At 34.4% G+C, this 15,223-nt stretch overlaps 2 protein-coding genes across 6 annotated transcripts in view; one reads left to right on the plus strand and one right to left on the minus strand.

Moving 5' to 3' along the window:
- LOC140055043 (nucleoporin NUP42-like) overlaps positions 1-765 on the plus strand; it is a 19,177-nt gene extending 18,412 nt beyond the window's left edge. The window contains exon 8 of the mRNA XM_072100209.1: positions 3-765. Within this exon, the coding sequence (XP_071956310.1) occupies positions 3-492 (490 nt within the window). The 3' untranslated portion in view covers positions 493-765. The remainder of the gene's footprint in view (positions 1-2) is intronic.
- On the minus strand, positions 269-13,234 carry LOC140055044 (methyltransferase N6AMT1-like). Of its 5 annotated transcripts, none has more exons than XM_072100210.1 (9): positions 12,961-13,234; positions 11,785-11,969; positions 6,882-7,017; positions 6,242-6,328; positions 5,581-5,755; positions 5,041-5,121; positions 4,269-4,410; positions 759-872; positions 269-403 (listed from the first exon to the last, which is right to left on the minus strand). In XM_072100210.1, the coding sequence occupies exons 3-8, from the start codon at positions 7,007-7,009 to the stop codon at positions 763-765; spliced, it is 723 nt and encodes a 240-aa protein (XP_071956311.1). In that variant the 5' UTR covers positions 7,010-7,017; positions 11,785-11,969; positions 12,961-13,234; the 3' UTR covers positions 269-403; positions 759-762. The 5 variants fall into 5 exon arrangements, with proteins under 5 accessions (XP_071956311.1, XP_071956312.1, XP_071956313.1 ...); XM_072100211.1 differs by lacking the exon at positions 12,961-13,234 and adding an exon at positions 12,473-12,800; XM_072100212.1 differs by lacking the exon at positions 11,785-11,969.
- Between the last annotated feature and the right edge of the window lie 1,989 nt (positions 13,235-15,223).

Genomic DNA, 15,223 nt, shown 5'->3' on the forward strand with positions numbered 1-15,223 from the left:
AGTAATGGATCAACAAGTGCATTTGAAACTTCTAATTTTGGATCCAATACAAGATGTTCCAGTACTTTTGGATCTTTGTCCACCAATACATTTGGATCTATTGGTGAAGGATTTGTAACTGGCTCAACAACAAGTGGATTTGGTTCAAAGACTACAGTTTTTGGTTCTAGTAGTTTTGGACAAAGTGCTGGCATGTTCAGTTCTGCTCAGTCAACATCATTTTCAGCTGCTAAACCTAATTCATTTGCTGCAGGTAGTGATTCAACTTTTATCAAGGGACAGAATCAGCCAGCAACGTCTGCATTTTTAGCACCTGGCTTGTTTGGTAAGTCTGTACCAGCTGCAACACAAGCACCTATCACAGCTGCTGATAGTAACATTTATACACCAATAGATCAAATTACTAAAGAGCAAAAAGAACAATTTGAAGCTAGTCATTTTACATTAGGAAAAATACCAATACTACCACCACCTAAGGAACTAGTTTCTTAATATGCTGTTTTATTTAATAATGTACAGTTTTTGTGAATATTATGTTTTTATTAGTTATTCAAAAAATCATGAATAAATTATAAAGAAAAGTAGATCCAAATAGGACAACATTTTGTTTTGAGTGAGCTGATATTTTGTCTTCCTTACACCTGTTTTTCAGTTGACAGGGCTTATCAATGATGCTAATTTGCATCAGTCTTTAAATCTATATCATCAGCATCAGAACAAATGTTATATTAATAATGTAAATTGTTTCACACACTTACTTTCTCACATAATTCTGGTAAATTTTAAAATGAACAATCTCTCTGGTCCTGCATTCCTCTTTAGAACTTCTTCCATCATTAAACCAGTTGCCAACATTTGCTGCTCAATTTTATCTGGTATAAATAGAATACAAGTAGTACTGATAGGATGAAAAGATTGTACAGTCAACTCTCCCAATACCGGACACCCTTGAATTGGGCGGGCATATATTTTCCGGTTTTTCGAAAGTCCGGTTTCCTGAAAACATATTTTTAAAGTCATCACGTTGTCACTGAAAATGCTTTGAATCACCGGTCCGAATGCTGCCCGGTACGGTCTAGCGTAGGGAGGGCCTAGGCAATGATTGTGTCAAGCTAGTTTTAATTAAATAATAGGCCTACTTTATTAATATTAAGCTAATTCAATTTACCTTTTTTAAAAGTTACATTATTTACTGTACCAATAAAACATGTTACAGTAGTAAATTATTGTTTCTCAATGTGTTTTTAGCGGCAAAAAGGCCTAGCTAGCAGCAGCATGTGTGATAAAAATAGCAGAGCGGGGCTTTGATTGATGCGCATGTGCAGAGGTGTCATAATCAAATAAAAACACCCACACTTAGACGACATGTTTTTTAAGCTCCTTTATTGTGACGTAATTTGATAGCAATAAACGAGCCAAGCAATAATGACAATACCGTAATTAATTGGTAACATTTCAAAGTTTATTAACACTAGTTAAGTCAAGTTCATTCCGTTTACGTTTTTGTCAGGACTGGCTGCTAAAATTCAATACCAAGAAATGCGAAGTGCTCCATGTTGGTAGAAAGACAGAGAAATCAGAATATTGTCTAAATGGAGAAACGTTATTGGCAGTAAACGAAGAAAAAGACCTTGGTGTTATCTTCACTAGCGACTGCAAGCCAAGCCGACAGTGTGCTGCAGCAGCAGCTAGAGCGACGAATAGTATGAGAACTGTCAAAAGAACATTCAAAAATATTGACAAAGAAAGTTTTCAGGTCATGTACAAGGCATACATCCGTCCACATATGGAATACTGTATACAGTCCTGGTCTCCTTACTATAACAAAGACAAAGAAATCTTGGAGAAGGTGCAGAGAAGAGCTACAAAGATGGTCAAGTCAATAAGTGATCTACCATATGAAAAAAGGTTAGAATATCTTGATCTTCAACCATTAGAGACAAGAAGACTACGAGGAGATTTGATTGAAGCTTTCAAAATTTTGAAAGGCTTTGAGGATATTGACCCAAAAGATTTATTTAAATTGTCTCACAACATCAGAACCAGGGGACACAGCTTAAAACTATATCGTCCAAAACTTAGAGGAAATCTTATGTGCAGGGTCAACTTTTTTACCATCAGAGTCATACATCACTGGAATTCTCTGCCTGAATATGTAATACAAGCCTCTTCAGTGAACATCTTTAAGTCTAGACTTGACAACTATTTTCGGCTAGAAATGGAATCTAATAGGCACTAGCCTAAACTATTTCCATCAAACATTAAGTGTAAGTGTAAGTGCCATAATGATTTCCAAATTTATAATGATGCACATTTTTAGTGAAACATTCCTTTTTAAAGTCCTATTGCAATTGTGAATTTAACAATAATTTAAACAAAACAAAGACACAAATGTAAATTGAACTTTATTAAAAAACTATTCATATGCTAAAAAACAGGGAGTTGTTAACAACTCCCTTCTAAAAACAATGGACATTAAGACATAGCGCTTCACCGCAGTTCCCGCTTCGTCGGTTAACAATGAACTGACCTGTCAATCACAGTGTAGCGCTCCATGGTAACATTATTTGATCGTACCGCGAAACGTCGCGCACTTCATGCATGGTCCGGTCAGGGTATGGTTAAAAGCTTTTGTACATTGTGAATGTATTGAATCCGAGTCAGCGACGACGATGTTACGTTGTTTTCGTAAATATTTGGAGTTTTTTAACTGTCAGTCCGGTTTTCAGACGCTAATTTTCGTGTTTTGTACTTCATAATTTGTCCGGATTCCGGAATTGGGTATTCCGGTTTTCATAATAAATTACAGTACATTTAGAATAGGGACAAATTGGGCCATCCAAAAAGTACGGTTTTCCGTGAATTCCGGTTTTGGGAGAGTCCGGTCGGTATTGGGAGAGTTGACTTATTTAGTTTTTTAAGTGATCCATACACAATATAAATATTACAATACAGTACAAACATTATCATTCCAAGTTTTACCAAAAGCATTTTTATATACTAACCAAATAAAATAACTAGTTAATAGATAACAATAAACAGTTTGAATATCAATTAAATTAAAACTAGTTATTTGGATAAATATTCATCTGGTTTAAATACATGTAGATATTTTTTTTTATCAAATCAATATTATTAAAAGACTTAAATGAAAAAAATTGCAGTTTCGATTCTTACATGAACAGCTTTCCATTAACCAGGGGAGGATTCAAGGCCTGGGCTTTTTTCTCAACAATACAAAAACATTTAAATTAAGTGCCACGTTTAATGCCTGTTTTCATAGACAGTCAAAATGCAAATCAAAACACCAAGCTCTGTGAACAATCAAACAATTGACAGTTCTTGCACATACTCAAACGTGTGTTACCAGCAAAAAAAGTTAGTGTCATTTTTGACCAACTAGAAGTGCCATTTATCAATAATTGTATGTGCGCGAGTGCCATTTTCGACCATCTAGAGTGTCACATAGAAGTTGTTTTGCAAATTAATAGTGCTGGTGGAATGCAAATGTGGACACGGACTAACAGGAAACCGTCAGTGGGGTTTGTGGTTGTATGAAAAAGAATTCGTTGATAGTAAAACCAACTGTGAGGGAAAAGCTGGGGTACCACAATTTGTTGATGTTCCTGTTTAAATGCTGGCCCGTGGAATATGACTATAATTAGCTGGTTTTTGTAAAGTAAAATAGCTGCCATTGGTCCGGTTCCTGACTGAAATAAATTGTCGTTTTGGATTTTGGTACGAGTGTGAGCTGAGCCATGTGTATATACCACAGAGGTGGATTGGTTGGGTGGAATGATTTTTTGGCCATTTTGAATTTATGCTAATTAACCCACTTCCCGATGTCAGATTTTAGTAAACTTTGGATATGATGTTCATTTGAACCATATTTACCGGTTGGTTTAGGATCCCTGCTATGATTAGATCTAATCAATGCATAATTATAAGGTTGGCATTTGAAAGGCGTTACAATTAAATCTAATATTAATCGGCACCCGGTTATATTGTGTTTGCTAATTTGTTTAAAAGGACTGACTACCACCATTATCAATTGTACCAAATCAGAAACCTATAGAAGATGTATAAAAGAGGCAATTTGGATACGAAGAGGACAAAACACCATAAACCGAAGCAACTTTTACCATCTAGTTTTTAAATGCTATGGGTTATTTGGAGACAGCAAAATAAATAGTGTAATTTGTTTCCTGCAAATAATCTAGATAAAACAAACCTAGAATAAAAAGTGAGGTGTATATTAAATTCAATACCTATTTTGTTTTCTTTTACTGCAACCATGTAGAATGCACTTTTTGTAGAAAGAAGTTTACAAACACAAGGAAGGAATCGATTTGTAACTTCCATACCATTGACACCACCAGCCCATGAAGAAGTGATGTCAGAAATACCAACCTGCAAAAAAAATGTATTTGTTCTTAAAGTAAGTTTATGTAGACACGGTACTGAAGGGAACTCAACTGGTCGACATAAAATGCTGCGAGCAACTGAACGTAACTTAAAGTAAGTTGACATACGCGCAGTTGAGTTGAACATGACTTAGTCTGTTATGAATTCCTTCAAGGTTGTGTGGAATTGCCTACAGACTTATTTGCAATGTCATCAATTTTCATTATCTTGGGAATACTGGCCAAAAGATCAGGGGGGTATTCACAATTTACACTTGGGCCAAGGGAAACAAAGCAGGGTTTCGTTTTATTTAGAGGCTGGAAGACCAGAAGACACAACCTCCACTCACAAACAACAAAAATGCTTTTCTCTCGAGAGCTCAGTGTTAAATTTAGCGATGCAACCTGCCTTATACAAACAGCAATGGCAGCTTCCGGTTGCAATTTGCTCTGTTGAATAATTGCATGATGATGCAGACTTAAAAAACACCAAAAACAAATTATATATGTGTTCAGTGGTCGGGGGCAGATTTAGTTGGAAACACTTTTTGTTTTAAAAAAATCATTGACACATTTTTTATAAAATAGTTTTCAAACTATTTGTAACTTCAAATAAACTTTTTGATTACTTACTTACTTTTAACAAATTATGCTTCACATGTACACAAGGAAATTGATACAAGGAAATCAAAATATGGACTAAGCCGACACTTCTTGGCTGAAAATGATGTAATTAAGGTCTTCAAAGGAAGTTAGTTTTAAATGATATAACAATACCTTCTTTAGATGTTTAAAAAAAACTACCAATACCAATCCCACAGTAGGCCTACCTAATCTGAATCAAATGTAACTTTCATAAATTTGAATGGCATGACAAGAATCTAATTATTGTTACATAAAACAAATAGTAAAATTATATATATAGAATGTTAACACCATTTCATTCGGTGAAATAAGAAATTCCATAGACATCACTGTGTATACAGTTGGGGAATTCCACATTTCACATACTATATACACTATTAATTATTTATTTATATAGGCTACAAAAACTAAGCAAATTGTAAATTACGTCATGCAACATCTACGTTTAAGTTTTTCTTTACAATTTGAGAAGCCTACTTGCAGTTTTCGTAGCTTACACTAATTGTCGGAAAAGTGGCAGTAGTGTACCAACCTCTTGAGAAGGAGTGACAACATAAGGAGGATTGAATAGGATCAGGTCAACTTGACCATGCAGCCTTGGTAGAAATGAAGTGGCTAAATCCATCTGAATGACATCTGGTGACTGTCTATTTTGGAGTGCAGTCTTCATTGTGGCGAGTGTGGCATGTCCATTTATGTCAGTTGCTCTAGATAAATGATATCGAAAAAACAAAATAGGTCTTGATACATTTATTTGAGTTGGTTGAAGTTTTTGGGTGTTTATTTCTCTGGTACTATAAGCACTTTTCTAAAGACATGAAAGCTGGATTGTTACAACATTCCTATTCACAGGGAATTATTGTAACATTATACTGTGCTGACTTTCAGTGAGAGGTTTATTTGTCTGACAAAATATTCAAGGCTATATACAGTATAAGGCAAACACAAAAAGTTTGTCCGCTGTGCACGCTGCTCTCCGACATCTGATCTCATCTGAAATTTACACCCAAATTCATTTTGCTATGTAAAGTATCATGGGCTTTCAATATCAAAAGTTTGTACACCCACAACCCACTCAGACACGTTCGGCTAGTCTGTGTGTACATGGTTTGAGTCTAAGATGAGGCAAACCACCGTCGCTTGCGCGAAATGCAATTAAATTAAAAATTAAAATTATAATTAGAAGTGCTTACAAACAATGTGCTGAACTTCCAAGCAATTTAGAAACAAATGATGTAACAGTTCCAGAACCACATCCAACTTCTATACACAGAGTTGGTCTATATCAGTAAGGAATAAGAGCTGTAATATCATCTTATTATAATTCAGCAAATCTCTGCATGTCTCTCCAGCTTTATTCAGAGACTAGAGGTTGCACGGTCATTAAACTTGGTGGATGGGTGCAGCCCGGTATAAGAAAGAGTTTGCATTTGTTAGGTCGTGAAGGTCAAATCTCTAAATTTTCTCTCTGATTGAGCTTAGGAAAATAATCCCGAGGATAGGGCAAGTATGAATCCGAAATCGAAGAGGGTGCCACCCAAAGTCAAGGTAAAATTTCAAAATTGGATTTAAAGCAACCATAAGGATATAGGGTGATGATATATAGTTTGCGGTATACCACGTGCATATAGTCTTGTGGTGTACTGCAAACCTTCAAACGATATAAGGTGAGTTTGAATCTGATAAATGATGTTTTAAACTACATTTGAAATCCGCTCTGGGGCGGCTGTACATGTTGGTAAATTATAGTTTGTGAAAAAATGTAAACAACCTACAATTTGCTATCAAATATTAATCCAATCCAACTAAATGAAGTACAATACTCCTAATTACCTAATCTTTTGAATAAAGGCATAGTCTTTCTGCAAAGCATCCAGTAGTAAGAAGGTATCTTCTGCTGGTTCATAAACATGCTCGTAATCCTTAGCTTTCAGGTGCGAAATATCAGGCGTTTCAAACATAACATTATCTGTGGAATTATTAATTAATTTCATGTTAATATTTTTAAGTATGTAGGCATGGCGAATTTATATTTTCATATTGTGAGGTGATGCAACCACTTCGATCGTGAAAGCGCAAACATTTAAAAGAACTATAACTTATCAGTGAAAATACCAGGTCTTCCCCAATTTGTTACTGCCAAAAAAGGAAAGACAATTAATTCATTAATGAGACGTCAGGCTAGGCCTAAAGCTGGCGTACGATGTTCGTACGTTATCGATCTTTACCAGCTAGGCCTACAAACCTAAGATCGGCCTAGGGACGTCTAAGAGAAAACATTCCATACATATTGCTTTTATCGTGTTGGGAGGCTGACGTAGTGACGTGTGGGCGACTCCAAATCACGGTTTTATGGTGTTCCATACACATTGCTTTTGTGTGCTCCTCTCCATCAATTACTAGAGGGATCATGTCTCTGAATATATTTTTTACAATAGTATTGTGTAGTAAGTATGATTATGATGAACATATTGTATATAAGGGGAAGTAGGACAATTGTAAATAGGGAGAAGGATTTTTGATTGAAGCATATATTTTGAAGAAGGTTGGATTTTGGATTGTAAGTTATGTGAAGTTGTTGTTTAAAGTGTATACTGGATTGTTGTAAGTTGTGTGCTCCTCTCCATCAATTACTAGAGGGATCAAGTCTCTGAATATATTTTTTACAATAGTATTGTGTAGTAAGTATGATTATGATGAACATATTGTATATAAGGGGAAGTAGGACAATTGTAAATAGGGAGAAGGATTTTTGATTGAAGCATATATTTTGAAGAAGGTTGGATTTTGGATTGTAAGTTATGTGAAGCTGTTGTTTAAAGTGTATACTGGATTGTTGTAAGTTGAAGTTGATTGAAATTAAAGCTTTGTTTTTGAGTTATTTTACAACTTTGTTGATTTTGTGTGTATACTTCTATGTCACAAGAGAGTTCCTAAAGTATTTTCAACCAATCGGAAACATGCGTAATATGTCTGTGTACTTCAATAATATTAATAATGCATACCCAGAAAATGCAAAAGAATGAGTGGAAATACAGCAATTGTAGGAAAAAAACAGTATAGCAATATAAATTAGCTTCAATTCAATACTAAATTAGTCAGATTTTGATAATGAGAAAGACTAAAAAAGTTCTTTTTTTATGGGAAAAATTGACATTTAAGGTGAATAAACATACTGTAATAGTAATAACCGCAACAACACCACCTATTTATGGACCTCGGTGCGATCATGTTTTGAAAATGGGTAGGTGTTTTCCAAAGTTATTTTTAGCGCATGGATTTTGGTTCGCCGGCTTTTGTACCTCATTTTTAACTCGCTTTTTCTATAAAAATATTATTAATAAAAATAGATTAAAAATATATATATAAATAAACCCTTTAACAAGATCTTTCCATATGATTTTTATTCACATGGGTACATAAGAAATAGTATATTTTTAACTTCGAAATTTCATGAACGTGTTCACATTGCGGTAATGAAAATCCGCTTCATATGATACCTATTATAATAGTAAACTATTTCACCAGTTATCATCAAAGAATTTGCACCCGAAATAGCAGAACCCCTAACGCATATATTTAATTCTTCTTTGAAAGAAGGTATTGTACCCAAAGCTTGGAAACAAGCTACCGTTATACCGATACCAAAGAAAAAAAGTACAGTCAGTATAGAACAGATTAGACCGATCTCGCTTACGCCACTGTTTATCCGAATCTTTGAACATTTTCTAACTAAATGGTTATAATGAAGACCTATCTACCATTATAGATAAACAGCAGTTTGGTAATGTCAAAGGTATCAGCACGAGTCATTACCTTATTGGACTCTTACACTACCTTCTTTCTGGACTGGAAAAACCTGGTCACAAAGCACGAATTCTTGCTGTAGATTTCAGCAAAGCTTATCAGTAAGATGATATCAATTGGTGTCAGGAAATCTATCATCCCGTGGTTGTAGCTTCCTAACTTGTAGAGAACAAAGAGTGCTCTATGGTAGCGCTATTTCCAGTTGGACATCTATATTTTGCGGTGTTCCGCAAGGAACGAAATCTGGCCCAAGCCTTTTTCAAGTAATGGTCAATGACTCGGCATCAGATTGCATTACAAGGTGGAAATTTGTCGACGATCTAACCTTCGCTGATATCTCAAAAAATAACTGTCTGGACTCTATTCAATTGTACTTTAGTAATTTAGAGGAATGGTGTAAAATAAATAAAATGTTCCTTAACCCTAATAAGTGTAAATCAGTGGAGATTAACTTTTGCAAAACTCCTGGTTACTATGATTTACTGACTAATAATAATGGAGTCCAAGTTGAGACTGTTAAGCAATTGAAGCTTTTAGGTGTAACTATCCAAGATAACCTTAAGTGGGATACACACATTGGTGAGATCGTTAGCAAGGCCAATAAAGCCATGCATATTGTGTCGGTACTTAAAAGGTTTGGTGCACCAGAAGATCAGTTAATTAAGATTTATAAATCTTTCATACGCCCCATAATTGAATATGCTTGTCCAACCTGGCACTCCTCCCTGACTTCCGAATTAAGCTTTGACCTGGAATCGGTCCAGAAGAGGTTTTTAAGAATTGTACTAGGGAGGAGGTACTATTCGTACACTGCAGCCCTAAAGAAATTTTCTCTTGATAGGCTCTGTGACCGTCGTCTCCAGCTTGTTCTGAAGTTTGGGAGGAGTGTCCATGAAAAATTTAGTAATATTATCCCCAATACCCGTGCTGAAGCGACAGGTAGATCTCTCAGAAACGCAAACAAAATATTCCAAATTAAATGTAGAACAGAAAGATTTAAGAAATCCACACTCCCATTCCTAATTAACAATGACCTTATAGTGCAATAATATATACATATGAAATTCTTAATTTTTATAGGCCTACGGATAATTAATAATTTTACTCGCAGTTTTTAAATTTGTAATTGTATATTCTTTATTTTTTTTTTTTATGAATTTATGTGTATATATATATTTTTATATTAGATGGTTGTGTAATTTTGCTCGTTTTTGATATATATCTTTGTAAATTTGTAATTGTATATTCTTAATTTTTTTTTTTATGCATTTTGTATATATATATATATATATTTTTATATTGGATGTTTGTGTAAATCTTGCTCGTTTTTGATATATTTTTTATGTTTATGTTACTGGACGCAATTCAGTTTTGTACTGCCATGTCTTTGTTTTTAATAAACCAGAATAAAATAAAATAAAAAAACTTTTTTACTTAAGTTTATTATTTAAAAGCAATGTAAATAGTTAAATAATTTAAGATACATATTATTATTATACAGTATTTAAAAAAAAAAAATTTTCTTTTTGTAATGTGTAGGCGTACTGTTTAGTGCTACTGTGTTAATCGCATGGACACTAGGCCTAGCGTAATGGCGTTCCATACATACTGGTTTTATTTTGTTAAGGGGGGTGGGGGGGGGGGGCCGACATGACCGTAATCCGCTTAATGATCTGTAATAGCCGAAGCTGGATGGCAATCTTTTAATGTTATTGCAGTTCAAAAGTGATTCTCCATGGAGAGGGAAGAACCAACAAGCGGCTGCAATCGACCAATGAGATATGCCCTACGCTGTACGCACTGCTACCTCTGTGATGAGCCTATCTGTGTGAGAACGATACGCAACGCTGCGTGTTAAGGGTATAAACGCGAACGCATTCTATATGATCCTCGTTATACAAAAAATGCTAGATTACCAAGAAATTATTCATTCCATTGCGATTAACAATATATTTAATTTTATAGAAACTTCACTGTGCTTTGGCAAGAATATGTGTAATGTTAATGACATTGTATGTGGTCTATTTATTATATTAAAGATGTATGTTATGCGCGATTTGAACGATTAATTGCGCAAGGATTTTCTTGCGCAATTTGAATTGAAACATGTGTTTCAAATTGCGCAAGCAACGTATTAAATTGCGCAAGTAATCTGCAAATTGCGCAAGGTTTTTCGACAGATATTTTTTTAGTAATTTCCAAGAATGATTCAAAATTGAAGATAATATCGCTTTTCCTTACCCTCCCGGGAGCCTCCCTCCCGAATTTTTTTTTCCGAATAAAAAAAATCTCGAATTCCCAATGGTTCTATAAAATACCATATTCACACATAATATGAGGAGAAGGCATAAATAAATACCAATAGTAATATAATAATTTCAATTCAAATATCAGTACTAATGACGATTAATAAGACTAATAACGATTGGATTTTTTTTAGAAACAATAATTATTACGAATTATTAGACGTTTACTATTTAACTTAAAAATTAAATTTAATGACAAAAAAGATTGACCTTTCGGTACCATTCTCAACAACAAATGAGTACAATAATAAAAATAACAAACAGTTCGTTTTCAAATTGCGCAAAGGTGTCATATTGCGCAAGAACTATCTTGCGCAATTTACAAATTGTGCAACGCAATTTGAAATTGCGCAAGGATTTTCTTGCGCAATTTGAAATTGCGCAAGTTGATTGCGCAAGAAAATCCTTGCGCAATTTCAAATTGCGCAAGAATTCTTTGCGCAATTTTAAATTGCGCAAATCGTTCAAATCGCGCATAACAGATGTATTGTCCCCCTGAAAAAAATAATTCTTAAAAAATGTTTTGTTGAATAGGCCTAGGCCTAGGCTAGGCCTATTCCATTTTAATGTATAATAGTTATCCATCTTGACCAAAAATTGGGTCGAAAACAAAATGTATTTACCTGAAAAAATGTAATTTTTGGTTGAATGTAACCATTTATTTTGTCATTTTACAAGTGAAAACATTATTTTTGTCCGTTTTTGTTGGTTTCCCCTCCTGTTGGAATCACTTTTTGGCTTACAGACAGCTGAATCCGCTAGACTTGGTTGGGGCGACTTCTTGACACCGGACTTTGCGTTGCGATGGCTGATCCCGTCAGTCAATTGCACATGTGAAGCAAAGAATATATATCACAAGAATGAGTAATCCGCGATTTTCCCTGTAACAGTAATATTGTCCATGTGGTAGGGCGCCGCCATAAGTGTGGATGTATCTGGGATGTATACAACTTTTGGTGAAGGTTTCACTAATCAAAGGCTGGACCACCGGAGTATTTTCCGATGATAAAAATGTTATCAACTACATGCCAACATCATGTTAAATACTATTTGGATATTTAATTGTTCGTTTTATGCAATTTATTTAGTAAAAACTGCCGTATAAACAGTTTGCTTTATCAACCGGGCGCTACGATAGCGTGACCGGGCGTGTTGGTGTTTACGCGTTTTCACGAAGGATAGTTTAATAATATTCCTATATTTAACTTGTTTCTGGTAAAACAAATAAATGTTAATGACATTTAACATTTTCTCCTATTAATAACATGTGTTTTATACTAATTTATATCATAAAAACAATACTTAATTTACCGGGCGTAGAGTAGTACACGGCAATGGTAAAGAATAGGCCGTGCTGAGTAATATTCGTTGATTTTTGGTGTTGCTGTGTTAGGCCTTTTTTGTGAACTAACTTAGCATGTTAGTAAATAATTGTCTGTAAAAGTGAATAAACACTAGTTTGTTAATAAATATGTATTATAAAATAGTTTACAATTGCAAAAACTATCATCATAATTCTATTTAATGTGGCACGTATCATGTCTATTAAATCAAGTCTTATTTAGTATGTATACATCCGCCCTTATGAGGGCGGGCATCACTCACTGGAACTCTCTGTTACAAATTTCTCATGCAAAAATCGCGGAATACTCATTCTTGTGATATACTGTATATTCTTTGTGTGAAGCAACAGCCGATCGGCGCCTGTGAAGAAAGCTTAGGCCTAGGCTAGGCCTACCTAGTAACAAGCTCGATTTGTTGGGCTAGCCTATGCCTAGTAGATTGGGTAGGCTACTCACCACAGTACTAGGCTAGTCGGATAATGATGGACGGGCTGATGGTAATCGTAGGCACACACAAATAAAGACGACCGGATTATTAATACGCTGTGGCTAAAGATACGGTACCGTATCCTAACTTCCGTTTGCTAAAGGTACGGTAAAATTGCATTACGTCATAATCAGCCAATGGGGTGCTGGTACGTGTGTGACGTCATCGTATAAGGACTTGGGATTTTTTTTCATATCGCGAAATAAAAACAGTGATCAAGCGGCGGCTTAACATTTTCTTTATGCTTCATTTATCGCTATAATAAAATATCCCCGTCGTGTGTGTGACAAAAACTAAATGTAGCCTAGGCCTACTACGTCCGTTATTATTGATAGGCCAAAACATGTTGATTTTAATTCTAGAATACAGAAATTTACCGTTTCAAAAGAGGCGCATAACCTGTAGCCTCGATATATGAGTATTGTTTGCCAGGCTGGGGCCAGCTGCATGTGTGCGCTGATTTCTGTGACTAAGACCTGGGGCTAGGCCTATTGTCTAAGGGTCATTCTTCAGTAAGTGTCTAATTTCAGGTTTATAAAAAATCGATTTTAAAATTTGCATTTTTTAAATTTTAAAAGTTTATTCAGATAAATGAACATGTATTACATGGCAAGCGTGTGTTTGGCGCAATCTTTATTATATATTTCGTGTTTTATTCGTATTTATAAACACATGGTTCTATGTTACTGTCATTTCCGTCACATTTATGGGATATACAAAGATAGAAAAAATAACGGTTCAGGAATTATAAAATTATTTCCATTATTAATTCTTTGATACTATATATTATTTTTGTCTCTATTAATCACAAAATGATTGTTTTAACATTTATAAGTATGATGTTATACGTTCAAAACCATTTACTATTCCAAAAAATAATAATTTTCAGAAAATAGTATGACTGTCACTGATGTTTTACAAAATTCTGTTGAACTAATATTACTATCCATTGACATAGTAGAAGAATATTGTTTATATTTCAATATACCACATAATTGCGTTCATTATTTAAATATTTTAGGATTTAAAAGGATAAAATATCCATGTGACGGAGATGAAACCGTGACGGATATGACGAACCTAAAAAATCATGTGACGGAGATGACTTTAAGATATGATTTGATTATGTTTATTGACCAGAGTCACATAGATATACAATGTAATAACATAATAAAGATATACAAAACAAAATGTACAACAAAAAAAGGCCCTGGCAATAACAAAAAGTCATATCCGTCACGGGCCGTCATCTCCGTCACAACGAAACATTGGGAAATGTGACGGAGCTGACCGTGACGGAGATGATGTATTTAGCATTGGACAACCTAGGATCACATCGTAGGCATGTCTGACAGCGGAGACGGATTGCATACTTCTAGATACCGTGAATAACTTGTATTTCCAGTTGAAAAAAACCAGAAATTATATTTATTTAATGAGTTCTATACCGTTCGGATATGACATTCAATAAAGGTACGCAGCTGTAATTTTTCTAAAACCTCGTTTTTTTAGCTTTTTTCCTCTTTTATTGAAAATGATGTGCTGCTAGTTTAATTTCAATATCTTCGTATGTTTACAACGTACAGTCAATTTTTTTCACCGCCGTTCATTAAACTGTAGACGGTACATTTAAATTATGTGACGGAAATGACACAAAACTGCGGGACAAGCTTTTTCCAAACAAAAACTTTAAAGTTCGAGATTTAATGTATGTAGAGATGTATTTCGAAGAATATAATCGCATGAAATCATGATTAACTAACTTTTTACAATATTTTCGATAACAAAAGTCCTGTTATCAAATATATACGGCGATCATAAAATTGAAGATGTACGATCGGGACATAGGATTTTAGGGGGTTGCCTGAAACATTTTTATAAAAATTAACAAAATCAATGTAATTATCTTTATTTTATGTAATTAATTATATTTACAATAATGTTGATTATGATTTAAGTCAAGAATTTTTATTTTTTAATGATGAATTTTCAGTCTCTATCATATCCCACCAAAGTATCGGGACACGATTTTAGACACTTACTGAAGAATGACCCCTAAATCATAGTATTTGAGGGCCCTTTATTGTCCGCATTTAATTTGCTTTTGTTTATGGTCACCATCTGTGAACAAAGTTTATTAAAAAATATAGGCCATTGGAATAAAAATAAAACCCTTATAGTAACTATGGACGAATGAGTTAGACGCAACCAAAGAATATATATTCTTTGACG

The sequence above is a fragment of the Antedon mediterranea genome, chromosome 7, assembly GCF_964355755.1.
Source record: "Antedon mediterranea chromosome 7, ecAntMedi1.1, whole genome shotgun sequence".
Classification (NCBI taxonomy): Eukaryota; Metazoa; Echinodermata; class Crinoidea; order Comatulida; family Antedonidae; genus Antedon; species Antedon mediterranea.

What these genes read in the sequence shown, in the direction of transcription:
- LOC140055044 (XM_072100212.1), bottom strand. Translation starts at nt 7,009, where the DNA reads ATGTTTGAAACGCCTGATATTTCGCACCTGAAAGCTAAGGATTACGAG. An exon ending in TTGTCACTCCTTCTCAAGAG is followed by an intron (nt 5,122 to 5,580) that starts GTTGGTACACTA and finishes CATCATTTTCAG; the next exon opens with CCAAGAAGTGTCGGCTTAGT. An exon ending in TGAAGCATAATTTGTTAAAA is followed by an intron (nt 4,411 to 5,040) that starts GTAAGTAAGTAA and finishes TTTTTTTTGCAG; the next exon opens with GTTGGTATTTCTGACATCAC.